General features: G+C 45.6%; 1 protein-coding gene across 5 annotated transcripts in view; it reads left to right on the top strand.

Annotated features, from left to right (window-relative positions):
• The first annotated feature begins 5,386 nt into the window (after positions 1-5,386).
• Positions 5,387-14,258, top strand: part of LOC119580119 (protein pangolin, isoforms A/H/I/S-like) — a 34,288-nt gene continuing 25,416 nt past the window's right edge. For 2 of the 5 annotated variants that reach the window (XM_037928057.1, XM_037928058.1), the window contains exons 1-3: positions 5,545-5,705; positions 11,010-11,100; positions 14,109-14,207. In XM_037928057.1, the coding sequence (XP_037783985.1) occupies positions 5,576-5,705; positions 11,010-11,100; positions 14,109-14,207 (320 nt within the window). In that variant the 5' untranslated portion in view covers positions 5,545-5,575. Of the gene's footprint in view, positions 5,706-11,009; positions 11,101-14,108; positions 14,208-14,258 lie in introns of all 5 variants that reach the window. The other 3 variants (XM_037928060.1, XM_037928056.1, XM_037928059.1) reach the window with 3 other exon arrangements.

Below are 14,258 nucleotides of genomic sequence, written 5' to 3'. Positions count from 1 at the left end.
TTGAGCGTTCTCCCCGCTACACTTCCAGGATGCTCGGCAGTTCTAAATCAAGTGTTTACGTTATCATTTATCTAAATACAGTTCCAAAACTGTGGAAAAGGTAATCCGTGAGGGAAGGATGGGGAATGAGGTGGAGGGAGAAGCGGGGGAAGGCAGGGCGGGCGACGGAGAGAAAACTACATGAGTAGCAAAATGTAAATATGGATCGATGAAGGGTAAACTTGCAATCTAGAAAATAAAATGTCAGGTAGAGTGGGTTAAAATAGAAAAGAAGAAAAAAACAAGATGGCGTGTATATAATGATATCGGGAGAAAAAAAATAAAAGAGTAACGTGTGGGTTTTAGATGTGGTTAATGCGCTTGCCGCTGCGAGTATATCTCCCGGAAGATCGGCAGGGCTGACTGGCATGCGGAGGTGGCATCAAATATCCTGCCCTTTTGACATTTGAATCTGCTGGAAAAGGATGGGGGTGGGGCGGGAGGGAAGGTTGACTCTACGTCCATTGATTATTATATGTCCTCATTAATTCTTCATGGATGGCAGCCTCTTTTTTGTGGGTTTGTGTACACAGGAGACTTGTGGGTCCGATCCCGTGCACGCGTGTGAGCCTACTTCTGTCGCCAGCGGATCGGGGAGAAGATCTTAACATTCAATTTTGCTGCTATCCGCCCTAATGTTTCTGCCTTATATCAATTGATACTAAAGCACCGCGTCCTCGGAGAGAGCCGAGAAGTAATCCTCCTTCAGGATTTGGAGAGGTATCCCCGCCTCAGTCTCACGGCGGAGACAGCGCCGGCGGCGGCTCCTCCATGGCCTCAGCCACCGAAGCGGGGGCCGGGTCCTCGCTTGCCGCTCGCCATGCCTGCATCGTGGCACAGGCGGTGCCTGTACCTATACCAATGTGGCACTGCATCCAGCCTTGTGGGGGCGCTCGTTACCAGGGCTTGTGTAGGGGGCATGCGGGCGCCCATCAGTTTTGACGTGTAGGATACTCTCATCCTGCGCCGGTGTGTGGGACAGCCCGCCTTAACCGCCAGCTGGCACGCTCATGTCCCGTACATCATGCCAGTAATCACGGCATCTAACCCGCCCTATCAGATCTGGAGCCTTTGTCTCCTGCTCCGCAAATGGGAGCATCCTGGGAGATGGAATATCACTCTGATATTGCGGAATCAAACTCCACCGTGGGGCAGGGGCTTTCAATCTATGGGTGGGGCAGGGGCTTTCAAAATATGGGTGGGGCAGGGGCTTTCAATCTATGGGGCGCCCAGGGTGAAGGAACATCGCACAGTTATGTGAGCCTAGTTTGAACTTGCAACAGCCTGCAGGTTATGATGCCTTGCCTTCAAAAGCGGACGGCAACTTGGAGCGATCGGCCGGTCCGCGGAGTACCCCTACACGACGCATCTCGACCAGGGATCAGCAGCAGCAGCAGCAGGAACAGCAACAGCAACAGGAACAGCAGCAGCAACAGCAGCATCCCACACGCGTCTTGACACAATCCCGAAACGTTATCCAGGATTTGCATGTATTACCGGGAGTTTCCCAAATGCCGGGTGCTCGTGTGGGCTTTGTTCGCTAATGCAGCCCACCTCTCTACTTTGTTCGCGCCAAAAGACCTTTTAGAGATTCTCGGACAAGCACCCTCTCGCACAGGGGCTGCCTCTAACAGATCGATACTTAGTTAACAGTTTTCCACCATTTTTAAACCCTTGACTGTGAAAGGCCTTAAGCCGAAGTAGAATGAAAGAGTGACTCCATCCTCGGCGTCACCACCTCAGCACGGGGAGCGAGCGAGCGAGCGCGAGAGCGAAGGTTTGTGTAAACGCTGCCGGTTCCACCATCTCTTTTTTCTTTCCCTCTCTCTCTCTCACTTCTTTTTTTCAAATCGCCATCCACGACATTTTTGTACGGATTTTAATGTATGTTTTAAGAGAAGGGAATGCGTGCAACTTTTAGCTTGATTAATTTCCCTCCGGCGCAGGTCTTAAATGGTCGCAGTAGTTCTTGCCTGAGCGTCCTACAGCCGGAGCCAAGGTTTTGTTTAAAGCCATTACGGCATAATTTGGTCGTTATCCACCGGTACTTACAAGAGTGATGGCGGAGTTCTGGTAATGGACACTCCTCCTTCCCCCCCTCTCCTCTCTCCCCCGTCCCTCCGCTCTTCACTCCCCTCGCCCCCTCTCCTCACCCCTCCATCCTCACCCGCCCCTCCCTCCGCCCCTGATTTACGTAGCTCCTTGTGTTGTCTTATGAGGGTCCTTAGGCAGAGTGGGGAAGAGAAGACAAGGGAAATTGTCAAGCCGAGATTAAGGCTTCCATTGGTAGAAACGAATATTTTAACAAAATGGAGTGTCGTTTTTGTCTCGGGCATAAAATACAGACAGATGGATCATTTGATTTATTACTTTTTAGATTTTTTTTTCTAAAAGAAAAATTCTGAATACATACATAGACGCATTTCGAGGGAAAAGGAAATTCCTCGCAAGATCACGGGGACTAATGTAGCCGAGAAGGAATGATTTTTTTACGTAGAAGGAATATGAGTAAGGGAAGCGGCGGGAATCCACGAGGCGAAGGTGGCGGCGCTGGCGTGAAGACGAGGCAGGCCCCCGCCGCCTCGCCCGCCCCGCGCCATTGTCATCTGAAGGCCAGAATTACCCAGGGAAATGAGGAAATGAACGAGGATCGGAAATTCTGCACCAGATCATCCTTTTTTTTTTACTCATTTTGAACGAGAGGCTTTTTATTTTTATCCTGGGAGGGTGAGAGAGGGAGGGAAGGAAGGGGGAGAAGGGGGGAAGGGAGGAGGAGCTCCTTCATATTTTTTTTCTTGTTGGGAGTTAAATCGGTGCCGGCATTATGGCCGCCGTCCCCCGCGTCACGCTCGCTTGTGACGACTCCCGGTAAGAGACTTAAATTTTCTAATGGTTCCTCAATTCCCATCAGCAACAGTCAAGGGTATTTACATGTGCATTTATAATGTTCTTAAAATCGAAAATACGCGCTCTTCTTATTTTGGGGGATGGGGTGGGGCTGGGGGCGCAGGGAGGGAAGGGGGAAGGAGCTCTCGCATCGATATCTCGTGAGTGTCATCTTGCTAATGCAGAAATTGCGTCATCGCCTAAATACGAGCTTGTGCAACATCTTATCACGTCCGAATTAATACAGTCTTAACACGTGACTGGCCGCATAGTTTGCTAGTTACACTGAGTCCGCTGTCAGAAAAATATAAAGGTTAAAAAAAAAGAAAAAATGTATACAGTATAGTAATGGTATTATTCTTTTTTTTCATTTCATTCATTCTTTCTTCATACTTGATGTCTACGACCCATTAGGAATAATGATTATTGTCGACATTATGATAATGGCATTGAATGGGTTTCCAGATGAATGGTGTTAGAGCAGAGCCTGTATAGTGCCTTCCGATGTCGGCATAGAGCAGGTTGGGAGAAGGAGACCCCGGCTCACAGAATACAGGTTTCCACTCGTGTTCAACATATATTGATTCTCTTTCTGTGATAGAGGGTGCGGCCTGGCCCTCCATTCTTTCGTGTCCCGGTCCGTCTTAGTCCCCGAGGCCCCTTTCATACCAGTGCGGCTTCAGACTCATAATAATGATGCGTTTCCATCCAGATTCTTGTCCATCGCGCCCTCTTCACGGATCGGCAGGTAGTCCGGTAAAAGAGGGGGGAATTAAATCTTGGCGTAAGTCGCGTGCCCACCCGGTGAAAAATCGAATTGTAGGTGTAGCTGAGGATTGTCAGTTTCACGTAAAAAAAAATCTAAACTAGTTCGATATTTTAACTTTGAGCATTATCTTCCATCCTTGATGAAGACAAAAGTTAATTCGACGAGTCTACTTTTTTTTGCTTTCCCGAATTAGGTATTTCTACTGATCCGTTGCTTATCAGCTTCTGTCAACGCCTGCTCCTTCAATTCCTTCTAGAAGCGACCTCCAAGTCATTCTTGAGTAGAAAGTCAGGAATCTGGGAATGAGCTAAACCCCGGACGAGCCGAGACCTCTTCCTGGTTCCATGGGAACCCGTACTCTGGAATCCGGGAATTATCCAAATGAAGCAATATTCGTGTTTTCCGGTTGTTTCCCGCTCGCGGAGAGGGTGTTCTAACGCGCCATCATCCCCCGAGGGAGAAGGGGCCAGGGGGAGTCCAGTGGGAGTCCAAAGGGAGGAGGAAGCGCAGGATCTAAGACCAGAAGAGGCTCCGGGGAGAACAGGAGGCTTTGGGGAAGAATGGGAACACGGAGCTTTGTGGCGGAGACTCGGAAATGGAGATGAAAGAAATACTGAACTTCGAGGATCCGTTTCGCACCACGGAATGGAAGGTTGACTGTGGCATTCAGAATCACTTGCTCTCAGTACACTTTCAAATGGCTTACTTTTTAAAAGCCTTATATAGATAAAGGAAACAAAATAAAAACGTTTTTTTCATTACCTCCAGTGTTCGATTTACATAAAAGCTGTGTTGAGTTATTTATTATAGGGAATATATACATTAGTACATACGTGTGGGTATTTTTTGCAATTAGTGTTGTCATCGCTCCATAAATATTATAATATTTCAATTCATGTAACTTTTTTCTGTTATGTAAATTCTAAACATGTGAATTTTTTTGTCCCACATTCTATTTTACTGCACATAATAAATGACAGATAGATTAACATTATTTTTTATTGATGTATTGTATATACGGGAAGTTTCACTTTGATCTGTGTGATGGATTTTGTTTTTGTATTTCATGAAACATTGATTATTAGTGTTTTTGTTTCCAATGATCATTTATTTGATGCGTACATTTACTTATTACCTTTCCCGCCGATGGACTGCGTTTTTAGTGTATTTACGTGAAACAGTTTATGAATAAAGTATACGCAGATATTTTCATGTCAATATAACAGCTGTAGCTCGTAATAAACATATATTTTAATAATAATACCGGTAATGTTGGTACACGCTCTGGAATAGTAGATTTAACGTGTGGATTATTATTATTATTTTTTTTTTCGTTCTGCTGATTTTATAAAAATGTAGAATAAGGGTTATATGGATTGAAATAACCGAAAGTAAGATGAGAATTGCTAATCAAATTCCTTAAATCTTGAACATGGGATTGTTTTAAAATATAACCTAATGGTACCAGTGATTGCCGAATTATAAGAGTCATCAAAAATGGATGGCAGAATCTTGTTCCAATACCCAAAGCTTATATTCCCCCCTTCTCCCCCTCTGCCCATGCACCAACACCCTCTCTCCAACGCTTCACACTCACATACACGCCCACACCTGACACTCATTCCACAACCCACTCACCCGCACTAACACACCTCAAACGCCCACACCCATACCTGACACATTTATCCCGCAATCCACAAGCCATCCCCACACCCCACACATCTACATCCTTATACCCCTACACTTCACGCCCCCACACCCCAACACCCCTATACTCCTACACCCCTACACCCTAACACCCCATCCTCCTCAAACGCCCAGATACACACAGAACAGCCCCCACTGACGCCCTTCCCTTGTCTCCTACAGGCGGCGGAAAAGATGGGCCTGAGCGCGGCCGGCCACGCGAGCGGCTCTCTCTTCTCCCTCTACCACAACGGACAGACGCACCTGGGGCAGCCGCCCCCCGCCCACATGGGCATCTCCCCGTACCAGCTGGATCCCAAGGCCGGTAAGTGATGCCTCGGAGTTCGGTATAAGGATGGTAATGACTGACAGGTAGATTTTCTCTGTACGTGATGTGATTGTTTTATCAATTTAATAGCTAAAGATATTGATGATGATGATAATGATGATAACGATAATAATTACAGTAATAGGGATAGTAATGTGGGTAACAACAATAAAATAAAGATAAAAACTATTAGTTTATAATTATTATTGTTGTTCTTACAAGGAGCAGCATAACGATTCACAATCATTTTTACTGTTATCATTATTGTCGCTACGATGATCATCATCACGGGTATTATTATCATCACAGTTAGGATCAAAGGTCTTTCACACATTCATTCTTTTTTCAATCGAAAAATATGAATTATTGTTCTATCCTTTCGTAGTTTTTCACATCAATTACCTTATTACTGTTGTGATTTCCGGAATTGTTCAGGTCCTTTATGGTATAATCTGTTTAAAGTTACCTTGAGTGTCGGGTCCTTTGTGCCTGCTTATCAATCATTTGACGGCAGAGCCTCTTTTTTTACTGAGTGTTGTGTTGGATGGAAAATGGGAATTTGCATGTGTTATTTCGTCATGTTTTGATATATATTAGTTATTTCTGGTGTCCTTTTCTCCAATACTTTGTAAAGCTATTTACTCTGATCAATGTCGCTGTGATATACATATACATACACACACACGCACGCGCGCACTCTATATACACACTACACACGCACACTACACCCAAGTACACTCTACTCACTATACTCTACACATAACACACAGCGCACAGTGACTCATACATAAAGTGTATATGCGAGTGTGTGGATGTATGTATGTTTTGTTTTCCTTAGACTCACTTCTTTTCACAACTCCGATATTATTTCGAAATATTATTGAGAGTTATGGGAGTTAATTGTTACTTATTGTCAAACGCCGCACGTTCTGTAGCGTGAGTGCAGCGCATAACGTCACGCTAATGTTTTACGCGCTCGAAGGACGCAGAGACGGACAGCCAAGACAGCCAATTGTTGTTTCGCGTTCATTGGGCGTCAGAAACGTCTTTTCAGGGATGATTTTCGCAACGTTTTAGCCGCGGCAACAAACGAAAATAAATGCGCGGTTCGTGTACGTATGTATGCGTATTGCTCCGTTTAAAATGAGAGAGAGAGAGAGAGAGAGAGAGAGAGAGAGAGAGAGAGAGAGAGAGAGAGAGAGAGAGAGAGAGAGAGAGAGAGGAAAAAAAGTCTCGCACTCCCTCTGTAGAGCTTTGATGTCTCCTGCGGTTTGAAGTCGTAGTAATGTTTAGAAAGAGCGGGAGAGAGAGGGAGAGTTAGAGACGAGCGTTCTAATCTCGGGCTTCCCCGTTGCAGTCTCGGTAATGTGTTGAAACGAGAGACTTTTACCTCCGCCCGAACGGATTTACTCGTTTTTGTTGTCTCATCGACCCGCGGGGACAGAGGCAGTCACGGAGCGGCTCTGTAACCCACATAATTAATTGCTAATTGGCTGGATTATGATTCCTCGTTGATTATAATATCGTAGCGGGGACGGCTTATGGTTTGTATTATCCGATTCTTTATTATTTCATAAACGTTTCGCGTATGTTGTTTACCTTCGTGACGGCCCCCTCGGCGGGGAAGGCGACCATCCTCAGGCTGACTTGCGTCGTCACTTTTTATCTTTATTGTGATTATTCGTCCCGCATTGTTTGTGCTTTATTTGTTTGCTTGCACGTCTTCGCTCTTATGCGTCTAGAACATTCCGAGTCGGGCGCGAGGATGGGCTCAAGCTAGAACAAAAACGAGATCCCAGCGAGGAAATTGTGGTCTCGTATACATTTGGAATTCGCGTCATTTCGGTCGAGAATTCCGTAATACATACTTCATCACGGCGGTGGTTTATGGCGGCTGTGTAACATTTATAAAGATTGTTGCTAAAACACCAATGCATAAATCCAGGGGGCGCGTACCCTGTTTTACGATCGCGGTCGTGTTTGCCAGATCAATATTGGTGGAGTTGTGTGTCCCAGGAACATTTTAGACGTTCACTTGATTAATACATCGCGTGAGGCGCCGAGGTTGTGAGTGGCGCCGACAAACACCACATGACGGACCCGCCTGCACCTGTCGCCTGCCTGTCCTTCTCTGTCTGTGGAGGATGCGTCCAGCCTGCTGTGGGACATGTACCGTGCTCCTGTCGGGCACACTCACTAGCACTTTGGCCTTGTCTTGTGTGTATACTCTGTTGTACTGATCGCTGCCAGAGTTTGTATCATGACTCGTGTGCATTATCCTGAATGAATCAGTCATCTCTTGTCATACATAATCCCGCCATGTATCACTGTCAGCTATTCCTGCGCGTATAGTCAGATAGGTCGAGGATCTGCTCTGTGTACTTAAGGCTGACAGTCATACGCAGTCAGCACAGATGAAGAGCTGAGAGGGAGGCAGGAGCAGAGGCTTGACTTGCACAGTTGTACGGGCGTGCAGGTGCGTGATCCACCCCACTTCCCCAACTCCCCAAGGTGATGACGATTCGAGCGATGTTCTGCCGGCCGGGAACGACCCCCAAAGGCCCTGCGACGGGTAAGCAGACGGCAGAGGAACGCCAGCCGCACGACTCGCACGCGTGTAACAGAAGAGTTTTTTAAAAAGAAAAGGGTTGTTGAGTTACCGGGTGACGGGTGACGTGGCCCGCCACGCGCCGGAGGGTGTTGCGGGGCAATGACAACCAACCTTATAATCCGCACATTTTTTTTCGAATTCGTCGCTATGGGGGGAAGGGGAGGGGGAGGGATACCGAGGGGCGCCCACTATGTCGCTACGGGCGGGGGAGCGTGCGAGGCAGCCGAGGGTGCGAAGCCGCCCGACGCACCCATCGTTCATTTATTTATATTTCATCATTTTGGGTACTTTTGCGGTGTATATACTTGAGCTTTTATTTGTGATCATCCTTTCATTACTTTATTTTTGTTTAGCATTACTCGCGCAAGTAATGATGCAACTCAAGTACTCTGTATTGATCACCGATTTTCGCTTGAAATGACTCGAGCTTTTGTTATTCAGGTGTCATTTTATTCGTCCTGTGACACTGAATTAGTGATGTCTTTCAACTTGTTTTTCGCTTTGGCAGTGGACATTGTGCTTACCACGTAGTTTTCTCTTATATCACGAATAAGTGGTCTTTCCAAATGAGTTCGCTGCTTATGGCCTGGGGGGTTAAACATTTAGTGTACGTTTCCAATTTCGTAGAAAACCAAACATCTTTTTAGTCGCTGGTTGAAAAGAGTTTCCGTCTTCATTTAAAGCTATCGATATAAAGTTTTCACATAGCTTTCATACTGATTATAAAACACCTTGCCACACTAATGGTTTTAGCTTGTACCATCGAAGGTTAATGATAGGTAAATAAACATAATTTAGCCAAAGCTCACGCCAAACCGTATGCCATTTGTCCCTATCCCTCTCTCTCTCTCTCTCTCTCTCTCTCTCTCTCTCTCTCTCTCTCTCTCTCTCTCTCTCTCTCTCTCTCTCTCTCTCCCCAAGACACATACCATTCGCCAGTCTATCCAAATCATCTCGTCATACCACCAAGGAGCATGAATACGCCGGTTTAGAACTCTTGCCCTTGATTGCAAAGAGATCAGGAACCCATGAGCATTCCCCTCCTCCCTTCATCGCCTTTTCCTTTCCCCACTTCCTTTGCCAATCTCCTCCTGTTCCCTTTTCACCTCTTCCTTTTACCTTACTCTCTCCTTTACTAATTCCTCCATCCCCCCCCCCCGCGCTCACTTCCTTTACCCCCGCCTTTCCCCAGTTTCATTTTCCCCAAACGTTTCCTTTCTTCGTTCCCTCCCCTTACCATCTTCCCTCCCTTTCCCCCTCCCTTTCTCCTATCCCCCTCCCCCTCCCTTTCTCCTATCCCCCTCCCCCTCCCTTTCTCCTATCCCCCTCCCCCTCCCTTTCTCCTATCCCCCTCCCCCTCCCTTTCTCCTATCCCCCTCCCCCTCCCTTTCTCCTATCCTCCTCCCCTTCCCTTTCTCCTATCCCCCTCCCCTTCCCTATCTCACATCCCCCAGAATCTCTGCTTCGAATGTGTTCTTGGCTGTTGATATGCCGATTCCAGCGTTCTCTTTGTATTTATTTTTCTTTTCTCTTCTCCTCCTTTCATGAATATGGAGTATTGAGTCTTCATTGAATTTTAATGCGTGCGCGTGCATTAGTGGCGTGACCGTTAGCATAGCTTCATGTTTCTCGTGTTTCTCTTCCGTCTCTTCTGTTTGTCTCCCTTCCTTTCTTTTTGGATGTCTGCCGATATGTTCATGTGCATTTGTTTGTTAATTTATCGGTGATATCCTTTCTTCGTCTCTCTCTCCCTCTCTCCCTCTCTCTCTCTCTCTCTCTCTCTCTCTCTCTCTCTCTCTCTCTCTCTCTCTCTCTCTCTCTCTTCCTCTCTCTCTCTCTCTCTCTCTCTTCTCTCTCTCTCTCCCCTCTCTCTCTCTCTCTTCTCTCTTCTCTCTCTCTCTCTCTCTCTCTCTCTCTCCTCCTCTCTCTCCTCTCTCTCTCTCTCTCTCTCTCTCTCTCTCTCTTCTCCTCCCTCTCTCTCTCTTCTCTCTCTCTCTCCCCTCTCTCTCTCTCTCTCTCTTTATCTCTCTCTCTCTCTCTCTCTTCTCAATCTCTCTCTCTCTCTCTCTCTCTCTCTCTCTCTCTTTTCTCTCTCTCTCTCTCTCTCTCTCTCTCTCTCTCTTTTCTCTCTCTCTTTTTCCTCTCTCTCTGTCTTTGTCTCTCTCTCCTCTCTCTCTCTCCTCTCTCCTCTCTCCTCCCCTCTCTCTCTCCCTCTCTCTCTCCTCTCTCTCTCTCCTCTCTCTCTTCGCCTTCTCCTCTCTCTCTCTTCTCTCTCTCTCTCTCTCTCTCTCTCAGTTTTTCTATCCCATTACCGTCTCTCTCCTACAGTAGTTGTTTGTTTATGTTATTAATAATATTATAATTATTTTCTTATTACTATAATTATTATAAGTTATTAGCTTTATTTTACTTTGTGTTTTCCGTATTTTTTTTTACATAATGATTATATTCCTTTGCGCTCTAACTAAGCCAGTAGATCTCTATCTAAATACCTATTTCTCTGCATCGATCTACTTGTCTATCTATCTATCTATTTATCTGTCTCGCTCGCTCGCTTCAACCATCCTCCAAAACCTTTTCTTAATTTGATAATTTGTTTGTGTTTGAAAGAAGAGGGGGGAAAGTCGAAATTAGAGAAATACGGGGAAAAAACGCGAAATGAAACTAACCTGATGTTTTTCTTGTTCCAGGATTGCGGCCGCCCGTCTACCCCTTCGCCGCCTCAGGCCAGTATCCGTACCCCCTCGGTGCAGACTTCACGGCACAGATGGCCTCAGCATGGTAAGTCGTTGGGCCTTCCTGTTCCTTCTCGCTGTAGGACATCCCTCGATCCTTTGTAGATTGAACTCACATTCTTCCTTTTATATATATATATTTTTTTCTTTTTGGAAGTATGATTTTCTTTCCTTGTTATTTTCTTGTAGATCAAAATAATAGAAAAAAGAAATAGTCTTGACATGTAGAACTCCCTCCTTCATCCTCCCATCCTCCCTTCCCACCCCTTCCCCTCCCGCCCCCAGTCTTTGCTCTCAAAGTCCTTCCCCGATGTTCTTGAAGGAACTGTGCCTCGCCTACACCCCCTTGACACCGTTATTGGCGTTCTGTTTCCCTTGCCACTTCGTGAACACAAAAGCGTTAGTTGCGTTGTTAGCGTACGGTGGGCATATAAAAAAGTATGTTTCCTTGTGTCCAGAGGGCGAAGAAGCTGCGTCTCTGTCGGCTTTGAATTGGCTAATGTTTACACTGTAGTCAACTGTAATTATTGCTTGCTTCCCCCTCGTTAGCCAGTCAGCTCGCGCAGTGTTCCCTCTGCAATGCCAACAGTGCCATGACGATGTGCCACACAGTTGCTTGACTCTTGGTGTTTCCAATGCCAACGAGGTGACGCACAGACATTGGGTATTTTAGGTTTCAACAATCGTCACCCGTCTGGACAATTCTCAATATCCTGATTCTGTCGATAACTATTTATCGACGCTTGCGCTTATATATATATATATATATATATATATATATATATATATATATATATATATATATATATATATATATATATATATATATATATATATATATTGGCATAACACATGTATGTATATACGCACAGATGTGTGTATATATGGATGATACTATTTATATGAAAGTCTCCTAGCTGCCTCTTCCTCCTCTCCCTTTCTTTTTTCCAACGCCTAACATCCCTCGTAAACGACAACACATTTTCATGAACCTATTCTTTAACTGTATTCTGTCTGTATGTTTCCCTTGCTGTGACAAAGGCTGCATCATGTAGTGACGTAGTAAGAAAGCATGTAGCTGTATTGAAGGTACCTAGCATGACCCAGGAACCAAGGGTGGAGGGGAAGGGGAGAGGAGAAGAGGTGGAGAGAAGAGGAGAGGAGAGGAGTGGAGTGAAGAGAAGGGAAAAGAAGAGAAGAGAAGAGAGGAAGAAAGGAAGAAGGAGAGGGGTGTCAAGTCCAGGAGAAATACAAATAAATGAAATAAAAAAATAAACAATAATAGTAATAATAATAAAATCAAAGGAACACTGTACTTTTGGGCCGAGTATCATGTGCGGGGATCATTACTTACTTGTGGTGAATACAATGGGCTTTTCTGCCACGCCCACAAGGCCCTCTCTTTCTCCTTCAACGGCGCTGTGGGCTACGTGGCTGCCATACGTATGTGCGCAGGAGGCCGTCCGTTGGGGTGGGGGGGGGGGTGATAGATGGGATGGTAAGGAGTGGGGAGGGAGTGGAGGTGTTAGGAGAAAAGAGAAGTTAAGAGATGGAGGGAAGGAGGGATGGGGAGACAGAGAGGAAGGGAGGAAGGGGAGGGAGAGAGAGATGGGGAGGAGGGTGAGAGGGAAAGTGGAGGAGGAAGGAAGGGAGGAAGGAAAGAAAGAATGAAAGAAAGGATAAAGAAAGGACAAAAGAAAGAATGGAAATGGAAGGAAGGGAGGAAGGGACAAAGAGAGAGAGAGAGAGAGAGAGAAAGAAAAAATTGAAAGTAAGAAACAGAAAGAAAGAAAGGGGGGAAGAAGAGAGAGAGAAAATGAAGGAGGAAGACGAATTATGGAAGGGTCTTTGAGGTCGGAGAAAGTTGGAAAGAACTAGGGAAGTGATATATTTGTGTTCTGACTTGATATGCAAAAATAATGAATTGTTGGACACCAAAGTGATGGATTTATATACCGTATCCAACCGTTAACAGAAGGGTTATCGACGCCCGCCATTTATCTCGTTTACGCCCTTTAAATAAAACAAATCCTTTACGCCCTATAAAGTCATAGAAATTTTCGGTGTTTGATTTTTTTCCTAAGATACGTTCGCTCCAGTCGCCACAATTTCACATATATATTCGCATACATAAACCAAGAAAGAGTTATTTTCGTTGCGAATTGTATGTTGTAGTTACTTTCAAAATAAAAAATACTGTTAGTTGTATTCAATTCATCCCATAGACCAAGCATTAAGTTCTTTTAATCTAGAATTTCAAGGAAATAAATGTACACGCAAGTTCAAATTTAAAATCCCTTATGCTGTTAGTGACAATCGTAATACTTTTATGTAAATGTCAATTCAACAACACATTGATATGGGCTAAGCATAGATAATATCATCATAGATTTCTATAAACAAAGTGTTGATGTTATATGAAGTCGGAGCATCGTTTTTGGATTTATATGTAAGTTCATGACGTCACCGACAATTTAAAGAGATGCGTCGAAGATGGAGAGACCAGGATTCTGAGGCTGTCCCGTTTCGCAAACCGCTCGTGGCACTGTTCGCCTTCCTGTTCCGTGGCCCTCGCCTCTTTCGCTTTATCGCGTCCTCGTGGCTAGGCTGTCGAGGTGAAGGGGAAGGGAGAGACACAGACTGAGGGGAAGGGAGAAGTGGTAGTAACTTTGGGAGGGAGGTGAAGAAAGATAGAGTAAATAAAATGGATTGAGGGGAGGGGCGAGGGAAGGGAGAAGAAAAATTCGAAGGCACTCTTTTTTAAAAATTATATTGACAACCAAAACCGTTCATATTCCATGCCGTGTCACATATGTCATGAGCCTGTCATGATCCAGAGCCCCCATGATCATGTCTCGCCCTCATCACCCTCACCGTTCTTTCCCCCCATAAGAAACAGCTTCCTAAAACAAACCCTCTCCCACCCACCCACCCATCTTTATTAGCCCCCACCCCACCCTCCCCCTCTCTCATAGAAAAAGTTGATGTTGTTGCAGTTGTTGATGTTGTGGTAGTGTGTTTGTTGATGTGGTTTGTGTGTTGTTTTATTTGCAGGCCCACAGCCCGCATGTACCCGCTTACCTCCTCCTCTCCGTTCAGCAGCAGCACCTACCCATCCTCACCACTCTCCCTCTCTACCGCAACCCTGCCCAGGTTAGTGACCAACCCCGCCAGGCCGCCCACACTCAGCCCCACACTACATCC

This window comes from Penaeus monodon, chromosome 13, assembly GCF_015228065.2.
Source record: "Penaeus monodon isolate SGIC_2016 chromosome 13, NSTDA_Pmon_1, whole genome shotgun sequence".
Classification (NCBI taxonomy): Eukaryota; Metazoa; Arthropoda; class Malacostraca; order Decapoda; family Penaeidae; genus Penaeus; species Penaeus monodon.
The sequence above is the reverse complement of the archived record's forward strand: the minus strand, read 5'-3'. Positions and strand labels throughout refer to the sequence as shown.